Here is a 22,266-nt window from a genome sequence, read left to right as displayed (position 1 = left end):
AGCTAATCAGCTCAGCACAGATACACTCTGCCCTCCAGCCGTATGTCAACTCATTACTTGGTTCCGTGTTCTCAGACGAGAGGAAATAGGTGGCTGTGAGATAACAGTGAAAGATTACATCACACCCTCAGCTAGTCTGCGCTGAGGCTTATGCGTGTGTGTCTATGTGTGTGTGTGTGTGTCTGTGCCTGCTGTCTGTCATGTATGACATGGAAAATTTGCTTGTGTGTGTGTGTGTGTGTGTGTATGTACGCCTGTGTTGATTTGCCTGAGTGAGTCATGGTTTCTTTTAGGGTCCCTGAATCATTCCATGCAGACAGTGACTGTGTCCCTGTGACTGTGAATGAGGGTGTGAAGTGGTCTTCTGACAGTCGGCATTTGTGTCACTCTGTGTGTGCATGCATATGTGTGTGTGTGTGTGTGTGTGTCATACCCCAGACATGTCTCCAGGCATTCTTTTCACAGGACACAGCGCATTCAGCCATAGCAAATAAGTTGGAGAGACACTTGCTTGAATCAAGTCAAGTGTGTGTGTGTGTGTGTGTGTGTGTGTGTGTGTGTGTGTGTGTGTGTGTGTGTGTGTGTGTGTGTGTGTGTGTGTGTGCGTGTGTGTTTGTGTGTGTGTGTATGTGTGTGTGAGACAGAGAGTGTGCCTATGGAAACAAACAGCCTGTCTATCTTTACCAAGCACACACAAGCCTAACACATCTGTATGAATGCACTGAAGCAGTTTAAACACCTCTCACGCTATAACACTCACAGTTTTCCTGTCTGCCAGCCTCACTGTCAGCTTAGCACTAGTGTGTTAGAAGTGTGTGTGTGTGCGCGCGTGCGTGTGTGTGTTTGTGTATGTGTGCATGCGTGTGTGCGTGCGTGCGTGCGTGCGTGCGTGCGTACGCATTGTATAAGTGTACACAGTATAAGTGTATAAGTCTCTCTCTCTCTCTCTCTCTCTATGTGTGTGTGTGTGTTTCTGGAGGCATTCCTCAAACATGAAAAAAAAAACAATGTGAGGTCCAGGTCCATTCTATCTGTGCCTGTGAGTCTATGGACCTGGATGGAAGTGAGTCTGGACAACAACACAAGCACGTGGCAGACTGGTCAGCACCACCAGCACACTCGACTGAAACTCTCCTGGAAGCCTATCTATGCAGGACAGGACAGGCTCCATTTATAGATAGATAGATAGATAGATAGATAGATACTTTATTGATCCCTAGGGGAAATTCAAGTATTTATAGTGACCAAAACAAACAGTGTGAAACCGGATCACCACTTTCCATTCAGTTGGTACTGTTTGTGTGCATGCTTATGTTGTGTGTGTGTGTGTGTGTGGGGGAGGGGGGGGGGGGGGGGGTATTTAGCCTGCCAGCATAGCCACAGAGACTACACGCTAAGTCTGCATGACATGTTGGCATGCCAGCCACAGACTCTGCGGCAGCAGCATCCTCGCTGAGGCCGCCCATGCATAAAGACCCAGAAATCTGGAGAATCTGCTCGCCTCTCGGCCCAAGATGGGGAGTTTATTCTCAGGATTAGCGCATTGACCTACTTCAGTCTCAGAAGAATTGGGTTATCCCAGTTTTTGACCTATCTCTGCTCCAATGTCAGCCGGTGTTGAATAATTCTGCCTTGAAATACATGCGCATCGCTCGTAATCTTTTCAAATCATGCCGGTTAATCAGCGTTATCTACAAAGCCCCAGCAAGCAAGACAGCACCTGGCGGGTAGAAGTACAGCTATCACTCTGCTTCTGTTTCAACGATAAGCCAAACGTAGCTATCTTAACTTGCGCTTTCCCAACAGAAAATTGGATTTGGGCTATGTTATAATTTGAGTCCTGAATGCGAGTGTCTGTTGTCAGTAAACACTTGAATTAATGAGGGTCAGTACAAGACAAGAAAACATGTGTTTCATCCACATTCGCTCGAGTGCGTGATTGTGTTTGACTCGAGCGCCAGTTCAGGGAAATCAGTCGCCTACCCGATTGGTCTCGCAATGAGTAGGCGGCGGCAGCAGCAGCTTCTGCCGTCTGCAGCGAAGCGTGTGATTGTGGTCAGTGACCTCTATCGCGCATAACATTTAAATATCACATTTCAAAGCCCCAGCGGAGCCATCAACACGCGTGCTGAGTCCAGCTCCGGTGACCTCCGCGATCGAGTCATGACAGGGGAAATCCCCAACGGATGTCACAGACGCGCAGCGGGAGGGATGTGTTGGGGGTTTTAATTATACGACCCTCACCACTCAATTTGCTTCAATATTGCGTAACCTAACCACCAACATAGTGAAAGGAAGGTTGTAATTCCCTAAGTCATTGTTTGCTGTAATACTTAGAAGCACAGTTTCTGCGATGTGCCAGTCTAAAGGACATAGCTCAGTCTTAACAGTCTATAACCACAGAAAGTGTTAAGTCGAATAATGTCACTCACCACCCGGCCGGTGTGTCGTTCTATGGCTTTCTTCACTTTGCCGTAAGTCCCTCTACCCAGCGTCTCCTGAAGCTCGTAGCGATGTTTCAGGTTGTGTTTGTGGAGGTGCTTCTTCACGCTGGAGCCCCTACGTCCGGACGGTGGTACCTCGCCGGCGGGATAGTCCACCGGCAGTGGCACGTCTCCCGAGCAGTGTTCGCTGGAGCTCCGCTCAACCATGGTCCCGGGATGGGACAGCTGCTGTTGTAGAACCGACACAGTCTCCATGGCCATGCAGAAACTTAAAACAATAGTTCTTCGCTGGCGTTTCCGAAGATCTATGTAAATACGGACTAAACGCTATAATACACAAACAAACAGTGTATAGGCCTACTTCTAATCAGTTTTCTTTGAAGATAGTCTGTATCTTAAAAAGAAAAGTCGTAACTATAAGTCTCAGAAAGTTGCGCTCAACAATATGCGCACGTCAATATTATAAGGGGAATAATACAATAATATCTTTGCATGATCTCCATACAAATCGTCTTTTCCTCTGCGTGTTTCAGATTAAATAAAATACAGAGATCCGTCGAAGGTGTTCAAATATATATAAATAAATAATATTTCTTGCTTGCCTACAAATCGTCTAAAGCGACTCCTGTCTTGAGAAGGCAGCAACAAAGCCGGCGTTCAGGATGTAGATCACCCTCATAGTTATCCAAACGCAAGTGTTCTCTCTCAGTTCTCAGAGCAGGACATCGGCTGAAGTTGCTTGCCCGGGCGTGTATTTGGGTCTGAGTGGAGTTCGGAAGCGCAGAGGCGTTTGGTTTGGTGCCATGATCACCACCTTCCCTGTCTCGTGCGCTTTTGCTCGCGCTCTCCCAATTCTCCTCCTCCTTTTTCTTCCGCGTGCTGCAAGGAGCGAGGAATGCAGACAGCGCGAGAGAACGGAGGGCGGGGTTAACAATTTTCACCATTTTCCCCCGTCCTCACACCCCTTCCTCCCGTCTCCGCGTGTGTGTGTGTGTTTGTGTGTGACTGGGGATTTGACATTAGAGCATGTTACCATATCACAACAGCTAATGTATCACAGCTTCTCTTGGCAGAATCAAAGCCTATGCTTTCTTTTTATTTTATTTTCTTTTTAAAAGGGAGTCATACACAATTAAATGTATAAAGCGACAATGTCAGCTTCCGAAGATGGCTGTCTGCATTACAGTATGTTTGTATCTACAGGAGCAGGAGGGAGAATAGCACAGTTGTGAGCTCTGAGCTCCTTCACCAGAGGAGAGGGGGGGGGGGGGCTCATGTCATCAGTGATGAGGATAACAACACAGACGTGTGTATAAAGGGAAGCAGTGGTCTACTACTGGCCAGGGGTGCGTTTCCCAAGTTAGCAACTTTGTCGGTTGCAATGCAATTTCACACTGCCAACCAACTAAGTTGCTAACAGGTTAGTAACTATGGTTTGGGAAACGCACCCCTGGCTCTTTCGACCCCTGCCACCCACCCCACACAAGTGTTTGAACATTATGACAAATTCAAAATAAGGTCATCATTGTCTATCACATAGACACACACTCACTCCACTCTCTCTCTCTGAAGCAGTAGTAAGTGGGGCACCCTGGGATGGGAGAGTGTGGTAGGACGATGCATGAGGAACGCCTTTGTGTGTGTGTGAAGCATAAGGGCACACTTCTAAAAAGAGGAAGTGCTACCATGTGACACCACCGCAGTTGAGAATGCTCTCTGACCCCCCCTTATCAAAACCATCTCAGCTGATAGAAATACATTAAACATTATGTATTAAAATGTATAAGTAATTCATGCAGGAGAAGATGCCATTGTATTAGATAATATATTCCGCATGAATGTTAAATGAAGGTCGTATAGGCGTCGAGGCAGGCAGAGCTTAATTTCACCCCTTCCTGTTATCTCCCATCAGCCTGGTCTACCTGATTGATTACTGCAACATCACAAACCACACCAATCAGCATTTGAGTATCCAGGTGTGATTGCATGAGAGCGAACACTAAAGACTTTTTACTCTCCCTATCTTCCTGCTGTTTGTGTGTGTGTGTCGTTTACACAACCCCCAGTCCTATTCCCTTGGGAAATCATTATCTCTCTTACTGATACACACACTCACTCACGCACACACACACACACACACACACACACACACACACGTCACACACATACAGATGCACAAATATATATGTTTTTATATAGACACATAAATGCATAAGCACATCTACAAACACACACACACACACACAGTAAATGCATGAGCACATCTACACATTTGGTACAATGAAATGACATGAAAGACGTGCTGTCCCTCCCCCATTCACCATTCACATCAGTAACACAGTCAGACTCCGAAGATTAGCAAGCACTGCAGAACACTGCCATGGGATTTACAGTATACTATCTGACAAAAGGACCCTAATCAAACTGATCAACATCTTGGACAATGAATGTCATCCACTCTACAGCACTATCAAAAAGCAAAAGAGCTTGATCAGCTGGAGACTTCGCTCACTGCTATGCACAACTGAAAGGCTGAGGAAGTCATTTGTTCCTAGGGCCAGTGAACTGTTCAATGCCTCACTAAAGGGAAGAGGAGAGATAGACTTCTCTGTTTAGTCTGTCTGCCTCTCCACCCTCTCCATGTTTGAGTACTGACTGCCCACTACTGCTTTACTACTGTTTTACTACTGTTTTACTAATGTACACAGCCTAATGTTTTTCACTACTGTTTTACTGCTACACTGTTTTTCATGCTATATTAGCACACATGATCAATGGCTGCGGTCAGGCTTCTGCTACAATACTGAATGAATGAATGGCTATAACCCTATTACCTCAACCTGTTCTTGTACTGAAATAGTTTTTTACTTTACCTTGTCTATATTATACTTTACTCTCCTATTTGTCCATATTATTTATGCTGGTCTCTAGACCTTACTCTTGCACTGTTGCACTGTTGGACTAATGTTGGACCATGTTTTGCACCTTCACCATGACACTCACTCCCTTTAGCACCTTACCAGTCCCGGCCCTGTCACTACAAGCGTCTTATGCTTGATCACCCTCAAGCACATTGGACTTTCGGGAGTTTGGAGTTTTGTTAGTTTTCTTATCTTTCTTATCTTGTACTGTCTTTATTGTACAGTGGAGTTTAGTTATATGTTTATACTTATACTTAAGTTTACCATTTCTGCTGTAAGTGCATGTTGTGTGTGATGTCTGTTTGCTACTGAGACCCTTGAATTTCCCCATGGGGATCAATAAAGTATCTATCTATCTATCTATTGAATGGTCTATCTATTGAATCACTCTCAATCCAGCTCTACTGTATTCCCCACATTCACTAGTTGTTCTGCTGATAGCCTTGCAAGTCCCATCTGCAGCTGATGGCATTCACACACACACACACACACACACACACACAGAGAGAAAGAGAAAAAGAGAGAGAGAGAGAGAGAGAGAGAGAGAGAGAGAGAGAGAGAGAGAGAACACACTTCTGTTTTCTGTCCAGACCTAACAAAGGACTAGTGGCCTGCAGTCTGCATCAAAACTCTAATTTCCTCACCTTTTGGCTCCGAAACCGCGGACATGAGGTCACTTCCTTTATCTCTGAGCCCCATCCTTTCTTCCTGCCTGACCTCCTCTGTTTGTTTGTCATCTGTTTAGCAAAGGCACATTTTGTTTAGATTCTCACAGGGCATTGTGCAACACATTGTAACAAGCACCAGGATTCCCCTGGAGGGACAGAGCAAAAAAATTGAATGGCGAGCGCTCTCTCTGGTGGATAAAGCAAATATTGCATTACTTGTCACTCCTAATACCAAGGAGGGTTCTGGCAAATCTAATAAACGTTCAGGTTATAATACAGAAAGTGGAGTGGTAGTATGTGCTTTTCAGTTTAAATATAGTCTATGGGACTCCTTTACAACACAGGATGTACATTTGTCTATGCTTTGCCTTTATCTAGGACAGTGTTTCTCAAACTTTTTCAGAGCAAGGACCACTTAACCAATAAATAGAAACCTCACGGACAACCTAGCTAAAAAATAAAAAAAACAGTAGACCTACTTCATCAGTATATTACACAAGAAGCGTACTCACTGAACAACCTCATTGTCTTGGCACCTTACTTATTGTGTCAGATGATTCATGATTTAAACTGGTGTACAGTAGCTTACATAGGCAGTGTTGCAGAACTGTTTGGATTTACATCCAAGTTGGTTCAATGTTGCAAACAACTCATCTATATTATATTTTACCACGTCTACCCGCAGACCACTTGGGATAGCTTGCGGACCACCAGTGGTCCCCGGACCACACTTTGAGAAACACTGATCTAGGCCTATGCCTTTAGTTATAAAGTCTGAGTGTTTATGGTTAATTCACAACTCCCCCTGATGCCAAAGGTACCCGTCTTATGCTTTTGTCTGAAATACAGTCCAGATCATAGATTTAAAAACAATAGATTGGACACACGCACACATACACACACACACATACAGTACTGTACGCACACACACACACACATACAGTACTGTACGCACACACATACTGTACACACCTGTACTCAGCAGATGACGTCTATTCAGTCTGCTACACTTATGGTAGAGTCTTGCAGTTACGTCATTGTTCATTCTTCAGGCATGACCACATGCTCAGGTGTGTGTGTGTGTGTGTTTAGCAGCGAATAATAACATCATGACAGCATGAGACTAAGCCTGTGGTTGGAACATTTTTCTCCCTACTGATGGAAAGTGAACATGATCCTTCTCTGACAGGTCTGAAAGTAGCAGCATGTCCTAGTGACCCAGCCAAACACACACACAGACACAGAAACATTCACACACACACATGCATACACACACACACACACACACACCATTGATTATTGCAGTAACTAATTCTTGTCTAACATGTCCATCAGAATGAACATTATGGATCCATGTCCAGTCCAGACTTTGACCAAGACACCTTCCACAGTTCTATAACCAGAGGTTAGCTAAATGTTGAAAATACAGATTAGCATGCACAGTAAATAGATGATTTTTGACATTTCAGGGACGGTGTTGAATAGAGAGTGTTGGTGTTGCTTTACAGTAACACCACACAGTTATAAAATAGCACTGCTAGTGTTGCTTGTGACTCACTTAAATTGTCAAATCAGAGTGTTAAGGTATTTAGTAACACCTGTGCTTGGCCTACTATGGCTGCTGTGAAAAATGTCCTTTGGAATAGCACAAATTCAGAATAGGGGTGCACTATGTTTTGTACTGGCCACCTCTTTTGTACGCTACGTCTGGAGTGAAGCTATATTGTCATTTAGTTGGCTCAGTATTGCTCTCTCTGGGGGCCCCCTGTCAGTGCTGGGCCCTTAGAATCATCCTAACATCCCTCTCCCCTTGTGCCACCCCTGGCTCAAATGTTCAGTACTTAGCAGTGGTAAAAGTAGTGGATTGGGGTTTGTATCAGTTTGAATAGTGCTATGATGTGGCACCCCCATAAATCTGCCATGTATTTGTCCTCTATGAGCCTGTGTGGTGATGGCAATGCTCATGTTGAGTGATGTTGGTGAGCTGCTTCTAGGGATTTATTTATTATTTTTTTTATCTTATTGTGGCTTCTTGAGATGTGTACATGGTAGAACAACTGATGGGCAAAATTACTGTGTAAGTGATTTTCAGAGTATTGTCATGGGTGAAAATAATGTCTGAACATTTCTTCATACATCTAATGAATTTCTCTTTGCTTGCTGAAACCTTGATGTTGTCACGCCACCTAGTGGTGTATTTTTGTGCAACTGTATGGGTCACATATTGTCCACTAGGAAGCAACAGTGAGTCAAAGATTGTGTGTGTGACATGATCTAGAAATCCAGGATAATGGGTTTTGTGTTTTTCCATGTTTTACATTGTAGTGATGTTTTATGTGCTTTGCCATGTCTCATACTTATTTCTCTCATCACATCCGCTTGTACTTTGGTTTACTTCCTGTGTCCTGCACCATATCGTCCTTTGTTTACCCTTGACATGTGTTTTTTTTTTTTTTATCCTTGTCTCTCTGCCCCTCACCTTAGCCTTATTCTATTTCTTTCTCAAAGTCGAGGATCCTCAAGCATTCATGCTTGGTAGAACTGTGCCTTGAAGAATCCCACCTTGACTGAGAAACAGCCCCTGTCTTGTGTTCTTTACCTTACTGGAATATTTATTTTTTTATTATGGTTTCTTGTGAAAGGTTTGTGACAGTGTTTTGTCTGCTTCATTTTTAAGATGATGTAATGTTCTAGTTAAGTAAAGTTAAGTAAAGTGCTGCTCCTGTCAGGTTTTCTAGCAAAATGAAACACTTCAATCAAAACTATACAATTATTTATCAAAACACAATTAATGTCAAATCACAAACACATCCATTATATGATCTGATTATGTTTGGATCAGTTACACACTAATGTACTCATTGTAAAACACATTTGACAAAACACATTTTCTGATAAAGCATGCTTGATTATTACTATTATTATTATTATTTTCAGAAATATTGTTCAGTTTCTGTACAGTATCAGCCTGTCTTTCTGTTCACTTACAAAACTACCAATTTATTTCTTCATATAGAGAATATTTGAATTGGATGCAATAGAAAGACCCCATGAATATATATTTGTGGATGAAGCGGGTTTTGATTTAGCCAAGAGAAGAAGGAGGGGCCGGAACATAGTTGGTCAGCGAGCCATTGTTGAAGTCCCTGGCCAGCGTGGTGGCTGTCAGGATCCTGCCTGGATGGAGTGACTTTGTGCCACCCTGGTGGCCATTTTGTGTAGTGTCCTGTGTTTAGTTTTGCCTGTTCCCATGTGCTTTGTGTTTACCTGCCTGTCACCTGTCTTTGTCTCCGCCCCATCTCCTTATTTGGTCTGTGCTTCCTGTCTTGTTAGGTTTCCCTCCCTTTCTGCTTGCACACCTGGTCCCCGTTATTGTCTCGTTGGTCTTGTACAGTCCTCTGTCTTTCTGTTAATTGGTCTGTGTATTTCTACCCTCCTGTTTCTCTGTTCCTTGTTGGTTCGTCTCTCTGTTCACCCTGTTGAAGTCCTGTCTGCCTGTAAGTTAGTGATGGACTACTGGTCAATAAAAATAAAACTGAAGAAAAATTCCAAACACAAAAGCAACCAAAAATGTGCCATTTGGTCCGATACATTCATACTTAGCCTACACATGCGTTAAGGAATACAAGCGACCCCTTTCTGTTGAAATATTAGCCGTTTGTTACAAATGAAGTGTGAGGTGATCTGTGAAAATTAACTTAACACAAGGCAAGATTCGAACCTTGGTCGCCGGATTCAAAGGCTTACACTTTACGTAATGTACCATGGTCTAGCTTTCCTGCAAGAAATATTGTATGCACTTGTAACAAAAGAAGTTAGTGGCGATCTGTGAAAATTTGTTTTAGCCTACTCAAAGAAAGATTCAAACTCGGGTCGCAAGATTCCTAGACGAACTCCTTACGGAGTGCACCACGTTAAAGTCTTTTTGACATAAATATGTGTGAAAATCAATTAAACCTATTAAACAATGCTTCAACAACGGTTCGACGCTTTACTAAATCTTATGTAAGGCCTAATGGTAGTGCATTCCAGTGTGACGTTGGATAAAAATGACTTAGGCTACTAGAGAGCAGGGCATTGAATGTGCTTTTGTAACTGATCGTTTTTCATGAACAGAGGCCATTGAAAGTAGCCTAGAAATCTAGACGCGCCCCTAGCGGCAGCAAATTAATTTGCTGCCAGGGCTAGTCTAGCAACTCTCCGTTGGCTTGTGAGCTCCAGAAATCGAAACTTAATCAGGCCATTGAAATCGTGTATAGAGTCATTAGGTGGGCTTAACATAATGATTGATGGCAGAGTTGCAACGGTTTGGCTTGAATTCCCTGCTACTTGAAAACAAATAAGATGGATGTTGCTGCTGGCGAACAGTGTGACACGAGTTAAGCTTTTATTATGTTGGCAAACGTTTGAACTAGCCAACTAGCTCCACTGGTGGGAAACGCATGGGACTCATAGCGCTGCCGCTGTCCTATTGCGTGCAGAGGGAATTTAAAAGACAACTGATTATCCCGCCCCTCGGACTGAGCACTGCGAACGGTGAGTGCCCAGACCCTACATTTTAATGTGGGTCTGGCTCGCCAGGCTACATTGAAAGTGCTTAACTGTAGTGTTTTTCATGAACAGTGCTTTGGTAACTGGGTAGTGTTTTCATGAACAAAGTGTTTTGGTGACTAGGTAGTGTTTTTCATAAACAGAGGACAGTGAAGGTGCTTTGGTGACTAGGTAGTGTTTTTCATGAACAGTGGGCAGTGAGGACAGTGAAAGTGGTTTGGTAACTGGGTAGTGTTTTTCATGAACAGAGGACGGTGAAAGTGCTTATGTAACTGGAAGTGATGAGGTGATTGTGATTAACTAGGGATGTCCGATATTGGCTTTTTTGCCGATATCCGATATGCCGATATTGTCCAACTCTCAAATTTCGATTCCGATATCAGCCGATACCGATGTCGATATGTGGGTTATTTTTCCTCAAAACTAATTTAGGTAACATCACATATCTCCTGTTGTGGAATTAACACAACATGCTTAATGTTATTGTGATGCCCCACTGGATGCATTCTTGAATGCAACAAGGCTTTCCAAATGTTAACATTGTCTGTGCAAAATAAGAAAAATACTTCAACTTAATTTAGGGAAAAAGTGCCATGTTTATTTTTTATTTTTTAATTGTCTCAAACAACAGTTTGGATTACACTCTCCCTGAGATAATCTTGACAATGCCCACAACAAATAGGGCAAATTTGACTTCTTCACAAATGATAAAACATTGTACCTGAACAACTATGTGCAACATAGCAGAATGTAAAGCCAACTAAAATAACAGGCATAGTGTATGACAGGCTACCCTTTTTCTGTGTTAAATCAGCCTGCATTTGTAGGATGCTTCATGAACTGTTTCTTTAACTAAAACTCAATCACCTTAATTGAATGAATGCACAAATATGAGTCAATTACAATGTGGCAAGCAACTATACTGCACAATTTTGAAAACATTTGTTTGAGCTACAAAAAATACTTCAGGCTTGAGGTGAAGTACATAACGGGCCATACCCACAATCAGGCTTGGAATTTCACCATTTTAGGGGCAAGGCCACTTGGCCTTCAGTTGGGCATATTTGGTGGGGGGCACAAAGGCCACATGTCAGGGCACCAAGGCCAAAGTTAACTATAGGCTATAGGCTGTAGGCTATAAAAATGATCAAAGTTGTATTCACTGCAGTAGACCTGCATCACTGTATACAAAAACATAAAACATGACATATTACATATAACTGTAAATCATCTGATCATCTAATATTTTCAGATATCTAGGCTATATTTAAAATTTATTTTATATTTGGCCTGTTATGAAATCATGTATTGAACAATTTAAGCACAGCTCAGCTTTAAGAAACTCAAATAGCCTAGATGTATGCTTAGCATTTTGTGATCATTAAGGCTACTTTCACAAACTCTTACAGTCAGCTGTCCTCTGATTTACCGATATCTAGGCGACATTTGTAATATTTGTTTTGTATTTGGCCCGTTATGAAATAATGTGGAACAATTTAAACACAGTGTAAAACTTAATCCCAAATTTGGAGACATCCATGTATGTTGAAGTTTACTGCAAATTCAAAACGGGATTAGTCTGGAACGGCTAACTGTAGCCTACAGGGGACTGATTTACACCTTTCTGTTAGGTAAGGTCTGCTGTTTATTCTGATATATGGTTTGTCATATGTTAAACGAAGGGTTCTGCAGGATTCCACCGAGATGAATGGGTAGGGAGATGGACGCAAAACCTTCAGTAGAATTTATGATTGAATGATATTATTTACTTTTCTCGCGAACCGTTCACCACAGCAATTAGCGGCTAACATCGTTTAAAAGTTGAGAAAAAGCTCTTTCATGTGATACTTGTAGGGTTGCCAACTTCCTCAACCCCAAATGAGGGACACTTCACTTCAAATGCGGGACCCCCCCCCCCCCAAAAAAAAACAAAAACAAATGGTGTACTGTCACTTTAAGAGCATTGTCTACACGGTATTCATAATATTTTGCCAGCTCCATTCAAATATAGCCTATGGTCATTCCACAAACTCTAACATTGTTTGTGCCACATTTAGGCCTATAGCATAATGATAAGTATATTAAGTTGGTGTAAACAACCTTCATTCCTGTGGAAATAGAAGTAATGATGCTAGGTAGATATTTTCTGTTTGCAATTAAAAGTTAATTATGAACCTGGTAGCCACCTAGCTATCTGAGTTGAAAGTGTTTCAATTGGCATAGCCTATCATGTGCTTCATGTAAATGCTTAGTTTAAGGGAAATTGATTATTGAAGACTTCAAGACTCGCCAATTCCATTACACAAAGGCAATTGACCACTCTTCATATTCTATCAGTCCAAATCACAGTGCGTGCAGCCTATGTCAAAGTGCCCTCACATTTTGTAAATGGTCAGTAGCATAGTGTGAACCGGATAATTCCGCAATCTCCTCGCGTTGTTTTTGTTGTTCTCATGATTTCCTTTTAAAAGTTTCTTATATTAAAAAGGTGAAATCAATTACCAACAATCACAAGCCAGCTGGAAACTTCCCCTCTCTCCCTCTCGTTCCCAATTAAAACGAGTAGCATAACGTTCAAGTTAGATCTGCTGCATAATAGAGAGACTGAGAGGACCCAAAAAGTATCATCCTTATGTAAGATGCTGTTGCTGCATTTTGACATTGTAATCGTTCTCTAAGAAGAGTGAAAAGCAGTTTGCAGTAAAGCTTCTCTGGCTAAATTATGGTGCCCCTTCTGTCCCTTGGTGCCGTGCGCACAGTGCGAGATGCGCGTGGTAGCGGCGGCACTGGACACTTTGTTCCAGGTGCGTTTACAGTAGCCTACTATTGACAAGTTAACAAGGCCGATGAGCTGTGATTGAAAATCGGGAGTGGTGCTGTCCCTGACGAGACAAATCAAAATCACCCAAAATACGGGATGTCCCGCACAATTCGGGACGGTTGGCAACCCTAGATACTTGTGATGTCTGTATGATGAGTAGGCTACTTCGCGAGTAGTTCAACTGAGAAGAATGGGTTAATTTGGACGCACTTTCTTGCGCTGTCACTTTCTCCACTGCGTAATTTGGCCATAGGCTAAATATATATCGCTATTAGTAGGACGCAAAGCAGAATATTTAAAGAAGGGGGCACCAAGGCCACCGTGGCCTAAACCTCTGATTTTCAAAGAGGCGTCACGGCCAACTCAAGGGGCTACGACGGCCATGGCCAATTCCAAACCACAGACATAATGTTGAAACAGAGCGAGCAAGTTTGTTACTGCAGCCATCCACGCTTGTTTGTATGCTTCAAGACGCAGCTTGATGAGGTCATCATCTGTGCGCCGGTAAACGCTTCAGGAGCGCATAGGCACTATTTGGGTGTAACGCAAGCATTATTTTATCGGTTTTAAGGCAAAAAAAATCCGATAACGATATTAACAGATAATACATTTTTATGCTAATATCGGGCCGATAATATCGGTGGGCCGATATTATCGGACATCTCTATGATTAACTGTACATTGCTTGGTGTAACATGGGAGGGGGGCCTTAATTATTTTTTATTTAAAAACAGTAGCTGTTCCACAGCCTTTGGGCTTAAACGGTTCCTCTTTTTAGAAACTATTTCTCCAGCCTTTGAAAAAACACGCTCAAAAGGCACTGATGAGGCCGGTGTACACAAAAACGTCTTGGCAAGTACAAACAGGTTTGGATACATGGCTTTGCTCGTAAGCTTTGCTCGTAATATTTAAGCGGATCTTCTAGTCTGTGTAGGTATGGTTCCTTCAGGTATCTCTGAACCTCCACCATAGCATCAGCAGTAGAACTGTGTCTGTTTGGTGTGCTGCACAGTGCGATCTAAATGGCGCCACAGTTGACCTAAGGAAAATGGGCAAAAAGGTTATTACATGTAATAATTACACACCAACACGGTCTACAACACTAAGAACATACCAGAGGAGGTGGAAGGTCTCTCATCGTCCCCAGCTGTTGATGGCTGTGTTGCTGGAGGTGTTGGTGTTTGTTGTGATATGATGAAAGCACACTCAGCAGTGAGTCTCTTCACCGCATCATCAGCTTTGGATGGACTGAGGAAGCCCAGTGTTTTGAAGCGTGGGTCCAGCAGAGTTGGCAATGTTAGGATGCTCATGCTTTGAAATTGCTGCAATTTTCCTCGGACCTGCCGATACATGAGTTCTGCCAGCTGTTTGGCCATCTCGGATTTCTTTTGGGGAATTTGTTCCCCAATGGCAAAGTCCAACATTTTCAACAGTGGAATAATTTTGGAGCCACACACCTTCTCTTCTGACAACTCAATAGTGGCCTGATTCAATGGTGAAAGCACACCCAGGCACTCCTCAATGTCAAACAATTCTGATGACGTCAGTGCCGTGGTGTCAGTCTGCATGGAGGCCATGGCTGCACCCACAGCTTCTCTCTCTAAGTGAAGCCTCTCCAGCATGAGAAATGTGCTGTTCCAGCGGGTGTCAACTTCTTTCATCAACTTCCGTATTGGTCCCAAGTGCTCCTGAATCTGCACAAGTCTTTCCTTTACACAGGACAAAACAATACAAATATCACATATACAATACAACCTCGTTATATTTGATGCCTGAAACTAAGTGCATAGCATGCAACACTAGATATAACATAACATAACTTAGCAGTGGTGCTGCACCTGAACAGATTAACAATCCTTCTACCTTTTGCCCGCAGTTCTGAAAGTCCAACAGTCTGTTCAAGAGCTTTTTTAACCATCAAATTCATAGTATGTGCAATACATACAGTCTGTTTTAGGTTTAGCTCCCTGCCACAGTCAAGCATATTTGCTGCTGCATCTATTAGGAGGCAAGTAATTTTGTGTCTAATGCCCCACTCCTCCATAATAGCAGCTTTGGCTGCTACCAAGTTCACAGCTGTGTGTGACTGTGGGAAATGACGGACTCCAAGCAATACCGTGTTTAGTACATTTCCCTCATTAAGGAAGTGGCAAGTTATGGCCAGGTAGGCATCCATGTTCATAGATGTCCACATATCAGCAGTGAGGCTCACTGCAGTAGCCTGCTGGACACGAGCCTTAGCCTCCTCTTTAGCCTTCTCGAATCTCTCAGCAACCATGGCCTTCAAAGCCTGAAGAAATAAGTACACTTGTTGAATAAAAGTTTTGAAGATATATTTTGTGAGCAAATGTCAATAATAAAATAGGCTATATACCTGTTTGGTAGGTAGAACATTTTCAATTTGTTTACAAACCCCATTCATCCTCAACCAAGGTGAATGGCTGGCTATCCTTCACCACCATATCAACCAAGGCCTCATCCAGCTGTTTTTTTTTGTGGAATCTAGGACTAAACAACAGGAGGACAAAACAATTTAACAAATCACAAAAACAGTATATACCAGGGCTATTCAATTAGTTTGTAATGGGGGCCAGTTCATGAAAAGCATCACAACTGAGGGGCCGGAGAAATGCGGCTTGAAATATGAGTAATCACATTAACAGCTGTATATACAATGAATTACAACAGCAGCAATATGGGTGTTCAAATGTTGTATTTTGTACATGCATAACAACATCATTGGCTGGTTGATGGTGGCTAATATGGAATGAAATCTGTGATAACAGATAACACAAATGGAATCTGTGCTTTGCACAGTACTGCTAGGTCCAAGATTTCCAGTGAGTACAAACAGGATTCAAACACTGTTCAGGTGAATTAAATGTGTAATCAGTCGCATATGTAGCTCTTCTGACTTATTCATGGGTTTCATCAGGTCCCTTTCCACAGGTGTATCAAAGCACCATGCAGCCTGCATTGATAATCAAGGTGCTTGATTTTATACAGCTGTGGAAAGGGACCTGAAGAAACCCATGAATAGGCCTACTTGTTACATTTGACGTTCCCACCATTTTTGAGATGACCGTGACCCCTAGATTTTTTTAGCAGTGGGGGCAGGCCAGTCATAATAGCCTAATAATAATAACACGGGGGTCCGGGGGTGTGTCCCCCGGGATTTTTTCTGGTTGCTAATCACGCTATTTTAACATGTTTTGAGAGGGACAGGCCCATCTTTTTTCTGACGCACCTCACGTTACCCCATGCATTAAACCAAATGTCACTGCTTGAATAAATGAAACACATAGCCTACTGAACATGGGCATCGTCATAATTCACAATGACAATGAAAACGTTTTGCCTACTTGGTTTCTGACAGAAATTACGTTTTGTGCCAACATATTGTAGAAACACAACCACGGCCTTTATTTGGTGAACGGAGGTGCAAATCATCTCCTTTACTTTCTTTATTATAAAGTCTACGATTCACTTTAACGTTTTGCCGTCGCCATTTACAAATATGCAATTTACCTTCGTTAGGCTATCATAGCCTAGCCTACTTTTTGCTTCGAATCGCAATTGAGTGCGCATTTAATGGAACATGCCACATGATTTCCAAGAGGCTTTTAGACAGGCTCATTTCAAACTTCGCTAGTCTATAATTGCATTTGTTTATGTTAAGACGTGAAGAAATGAAGGACATCGGCAATTGCCAGGCTACTATATAGAAATACTTTGAAATTCCCTTTGAGTCGGATCTGCTCCACCTTTCCACCAAGTTTTGCAGAAATTGTGCCCGTGTTTTTTTGCGATATTGTTGACAGAAACTATTTGTGTGGTGCAACCTGTTAAATATTAGTAGATAAACTCCAACGTGCCAATTTAGGTTGAAACTAAACTATGGCACTTACGTTCAGCTTATAAATGTACAAATGTAATGAATTGTAATGTAGCCTAACTTGTTCAATGGGCTGAGGTGCAGTGGCTGCAGGACTAAAGCGAGTGAGAGATGCAAGAGTGGACAACAGCTCATGCGCTTGCTAGAGATTACATTTTTTTTAAAGGGCCAGTACAAATGACCTCGCGGGCCGGACCCGGCCCCCCAATTGAAGAGCCCTGGTATATACAGTATACTTATAATGCCATATAAAGAAAAATGTTGCAAACACACCATGGCTAGTTCCAGGATCGATCCTCTCTTATCTCGTGTAAGGCACGGTAATGCCTCAACATGGAGGAGGTGTTATTATTATAGCCAAGCACCTTGGATCAGATCAAGCATCTCACCTATGGATGACAAAACCCCTTAAATAAAAACATACCAACGTGCAGTAAAGTAAAAATAAACAATAAAAAATAAATTATCCATAACGTAGACATAGCGTGAAACAACAACATACTATTTTATATAGCCCAATGTTAATGTTAGGAAGGAAATAATATCCTAACCTTACAGACTATCTATCTTATTGGGAGAAATAAGATCGAAGTGCTCCCAAACGGGTGAATACTTTCTCTTCCTAGCTTGCTCCATCTCAGACAACTCACTATACGCACCGCAAAAAATCATCCGGGTATCATCCGGGTATGGGACATCTTTATACTTGGAGCGTCCCGCCAAAAGTGAACCACCAGTCGAAGCAGTGGAGTCAAACGAGGCTTTGAACGTCACATCAAACGAGGTTTCGAACGTCACGCCTGACGTCAAATTACCAATACAACTCAAGCCTCGATACGGGGCTTTGCTGGCAATGGCTTGACGTTCTCGACACACGCTTCAGAGCCTCGGTATCAACCGTAACATCACTAGTGCAAAGCAATGTATCGCACACAAATCTATTCATCCTGAGCAACCAAATTGTCATGGTGTGGGCACACCCTTTTTCAATTGCCTGTGTATTAAATAAAGTATTTTACTCTGCTTGTGTTTACCTGTGCACACACAACTCACACACACATAACTATTCTAGAACTATGTTCAACTATTCAGTAGTTCTTTGGGTTAGTGATGACAGTGAATGCCCCAAATGAGTGTAAAGAAATCACTGAGTGCAGTGCTGACTGAGTGCAATAGTGTAGGGCTTATGGAACTGGGAGTGCAATTGTGTAGTGCTTATGGAACTGGGAGGGCAATTGTGTAGGCCTAGTGCTTATGGAACTGGGAGTGTGGAGCAGCAAACTGCAACAGGGATGGGAAAATTTTTACTGATTTTTATTTAGAAACAAAAGTTTTTTGACAGTATTTGGATTGAGGCGGTTTCTCTTTTTGGAAACCACCTCTCCTGCCTTAGAAAACACCCTTTCACAGGGCACCGATGATACTGGACAACAAGAACGTAAGTGCCAGCTTATATAAATTGGGATATTGAAGCTGTTGCTTGTTCCAATAACCCAGCGGATCCTCAGTCCTTGCCAGATTTGTCTCAACAAATAACGGTCCACCTCAATTGTTGCATCTGCGGTCACACTGGAGCTCCGTCTGCTGTTATCCACTGTGCTGTCCAGTAGATGCCAAAGGTCACCTATAATTATACAAGGGAAAACACTCACTTCTCAATGGTTCACATTACATGACATTACAAATGTGAAAATTCACATAAGACATAGACTACTTACCACAGGTTGTAGATGGCTCAGCTTGTGAGGCAGGTACATGAGCTGGGGGTGTTGTATCAGAATTTCTGATAACATTGACACATTCTGACTTTAGTCTTGTAATGGCTTCTTGGAGCTTCCCTGGACTTAGGAACCCAAGTTTTTTTAACCTAGGGTCCAGCAATGCAGGCATCGTCATCACACTAATGGATTCCATTTGTAATGCATGCTCTCTGGTGCGACGGACAAGGTTGTCAGCCAGTTGCCTTGCCATATTTGATGTTATGCCCTCGGACTTTCTTGCTATTGTGTGGTTAAGCATCTTCATTAGGGGAATAACCTTTGAAGCACACTCTTTTTTCTGCAGAAAGCTCTACTGTGGCCTGGTGGAATGGGGCCAGTAGGTCGAGAGCATCTTTCATTGTATCATACTCCAATGAAGTAGGAGGGCTTACATCTGTCCTCAAAGAGGCTAGAGCTGCCCCCACTGGCTCTCTCAGGTTATAGAGCCTTTCCAGCATGCTGTAAGTGCTGTTCCATTGAGTGTCCACCTCAATAATCATTTTCAGAGTAGGCCTCCCCATCTGCACCTGGGCCAGTCTTTCTTTTCCTGTTGTGCTGGTCCTGAAGTAGGTTTCAAGCTTCCTACATTTGGTGCGAAGCTCATTTAAGCCTGGCACATCATCGAAAGATTTCTTCACAATTAAATTCAATGCATGTGCAATGCATATTGCATGCCTAACATTCAATGCCCTCACACAGGCAATCATATTGGCAGCAGCATCCGTGACAAGGCACCTCACCTTATCCTTTATGCCCCACTCCTCCATGACCATGGTATGGGCAATAGCCAAGTTGTCTGCCGTATGGGTGTTTGGGAAATGCTGCACCCCAAGCAAGATTGTCCCAAGCTGGTCATTGGCATCAATAAAATGACAAGTTACAGCCAGGTAAGCCTCCATGTTGCATGTCGTACGTAAGGCTAACAGCAACAACATTGTCTAATTTTTCTTTGGCCTTCTCTTTAGCTTCCTCATACCGGGTGTCAACCATGGACTTCAAAGCCTGAGAACGAAAATATTAATTGTTACTATTCATTCTGACTTTATAACAATAAACTACTTTAGTCTATTCACATACAGTACCTTTCTTGTTGGGAGAACATAGGATGGATCCAGCACATGCACAAGCTCCCTAAACCCCACATCATCCACAACAGAAAAGGGTTGGGGGTCTTTGATGACCATGTTGACCAAAGCCTCATCCACCATTTTCTTTCTGTAATCTATAACACAGTACAATGCTGGTGTATTGTAGGAGCCTAACACATGATTTAAATAATGAAATAAAGATTAAATATTACTTTGACTAGTGTCTGGTCTGTTTGCAGCAGGTTGAGCATCCTCATGCATTGCACAATAATGCCTAAGCATTGAGGTGTTGTTGCTGTAAGTCAGCTCTTTATGGCACAGCAAACATTTCACCTTCAACATGCAGATAATACACATTGTGACTATACAGCGATATAAGATTACTAAAATAATTTACTCTAATAATCTACTGAACTATGTCTAATTTACTCTAATAATCTAATAAACTAAGTATAATGTAATATAATATATAATACAGGCTATGACATATAATGATAACTATGCTACTACAAACTCGCTACAACTACTACGTACAACCAACACTTCAACACCAATGCAAACGCCTACTGCAAAACCCACGAGAGGCGCGAGGTTTCGAACCACTTTTATCCGGAAACGATACTTAGAATGAAGCAATGACGTATTCAACACAAACCGAGGCCTCGTTTGTCATCGTCACGTGATTTTCACGGAAACGATACAAGCCTTGAAACGGGGCTTCATCTGCAACGCCCCTTTTTGCTCGACACAAGCTCCGGAGCCTCGCTTCAGATGTCACATCACTACTGTAAGTAGTAAGTTTGTAACTGTAAGTTTGTAGTAATAAAACGTATTCGCTTGAACCTTGGTCTGAAGGAGTCTTGCTCTTGGGTCCACCAGCATATCTGTGACCATTTGTCCTGCCATAAGCAGCCATGGGGTTCTCCACCACCATGTCACACTGGGGTCATATAACACTCAGCACCTTCTTACTTTTCTTGCAGGTCTTCAGGATGCTTTGGTAGCTCGGCAGAATGAGTTGAATGACCAATATTGTCATGTCATAATTTGGGACAATGTCAGTTTCAATCGTGGGGCAGTCGTGGCCTACTGGGTAGGGCTTTGGGCTTGGAACCGGAGGGTTGCCGGTTTGGTCCCTGACCAGTGGGAATGGCTGAAGTACCCTTGAGCAAGGCACCTAACTCCTTACTGCTCCCAGAGCGCCGCTGTAGCAAGGCAGCTCACTGCTCCGGGTTAGTGTGTGCTTCATCTCACTGTGTGCTCTGTGTGTTTCACTAATTGGCCTAGAAACCTGATTTACATCGTGCTGCTCAAATAAGGGAAAGCCCCATTCCGCAATCCGATAGAGGAGTTTTTCTCGAGTTGGAGATGGAAGGTGTATGACAGACAACTGTATATCAGGGTTGATCTCCTGCGGGGCAAGGAAGAGTCATAAACGAAGAGTTGTGTCGAGACTGGATACGCCACACAAGAGCCTTCTTCCCCTGTTGCCTCGGAAGGAAGAATATTGTCTGTGATGTTGACGGAAGTCCTGTGGCCTGACCCAGGCCAAAGTCATGATGAGGCCCAGTGAGCAACCTGTTTTCTTTTTTTAATTCCTTATTCTTTATTTTCATTGTGATATTTTATTTTTAGTATTAGAATAATTAAACATTCCTCCAGGAGCCCTGCCCTAAACACTGTGTCTTCCATGCTTCTGCATATGTGTCTTCTCAGGACTGTGACAGCTGGGAACATCATATCGGTGACTGTTGGTGTGCTCAATGCTCTTGGGAAGATTGACAGCTAGCATCATTTCCGGGGTCCAAGCTCGTTGCAATTCCAGCCCAGGCCCCATGCAATTATCCTTGAGGGAAGTATTGTGATGGACAATATTCCAGACTTGCCCCTGGCTGTTTGCCTCCTGTTTGGCCTCACATACGCTTTACATCTCGATTATCCCAAATGCACGTCAAATACCCTGAGATTCATCCAGTCAGCCATACTGTACTCGGATTGGGAAGCAAAACCATCCCACGGAATTTGCATTTAAATAATTGACAATCGAATAACTCAGTCATCCTAAATATTGCATTCTCATAGCTTCACAAGTGTGAAACTTGCAATCTCTTAATTTTT

At 42.8% G+C, this 22,266-nt stretch overlaps 1 protein-coding gene across 1 annotated transcript in view; it reads right to left on the bottom strand.

The window, feature by feature from the left end:
* LOC143136340 (NUAK family SNF1-like kinase 1) overlaps positions 1 to 3,357 on the bottom strand; it is a 21,793-nt gene extending 18,436 nt beyond the window's left edge. Inside the window, exon 1 of the mRNA XM_076297011.1 lies at positions 2,433 to 3,357. Within this exon, the coding sequence (XP_076153126.1) occupies positions 2,433 to 2,705 (273 nt within the window). The 5' untranslated portion in view covers positions 2,706 to 3,357. The remainder of the gene's footprint in view (positions 1 to 2,432) is intronic.
* Between the last annotated feature and the right edge of the window lie 18,909 nt (positions 3,358 to 22,266).

Source organism: Alosa pseudoharengus, unplaced genomic scaffold, assembly GCF_046254945.1.
Source record: "Alosa pseudoharengus isolate Yale_2024_CS ecotype anadromous, Long Island Sound unplaced genomic scaffold, YU_APseudo_1.1 YU_APseudo_1.1_scf_20, whole genome shotgun sequence".
Classification (NCBI taxonomy): domain Eukaryota; kingdom Metazoa; phylum Chordata; class Actinopteri; order Clupeiformes; family Clupeidae; genus Alosa; species Alosa pseudoharengus.
Note: the sequence above shows the minus strand (reverse complement) of the source record. Positions and strands in the feature narration are given on the sequence as shown.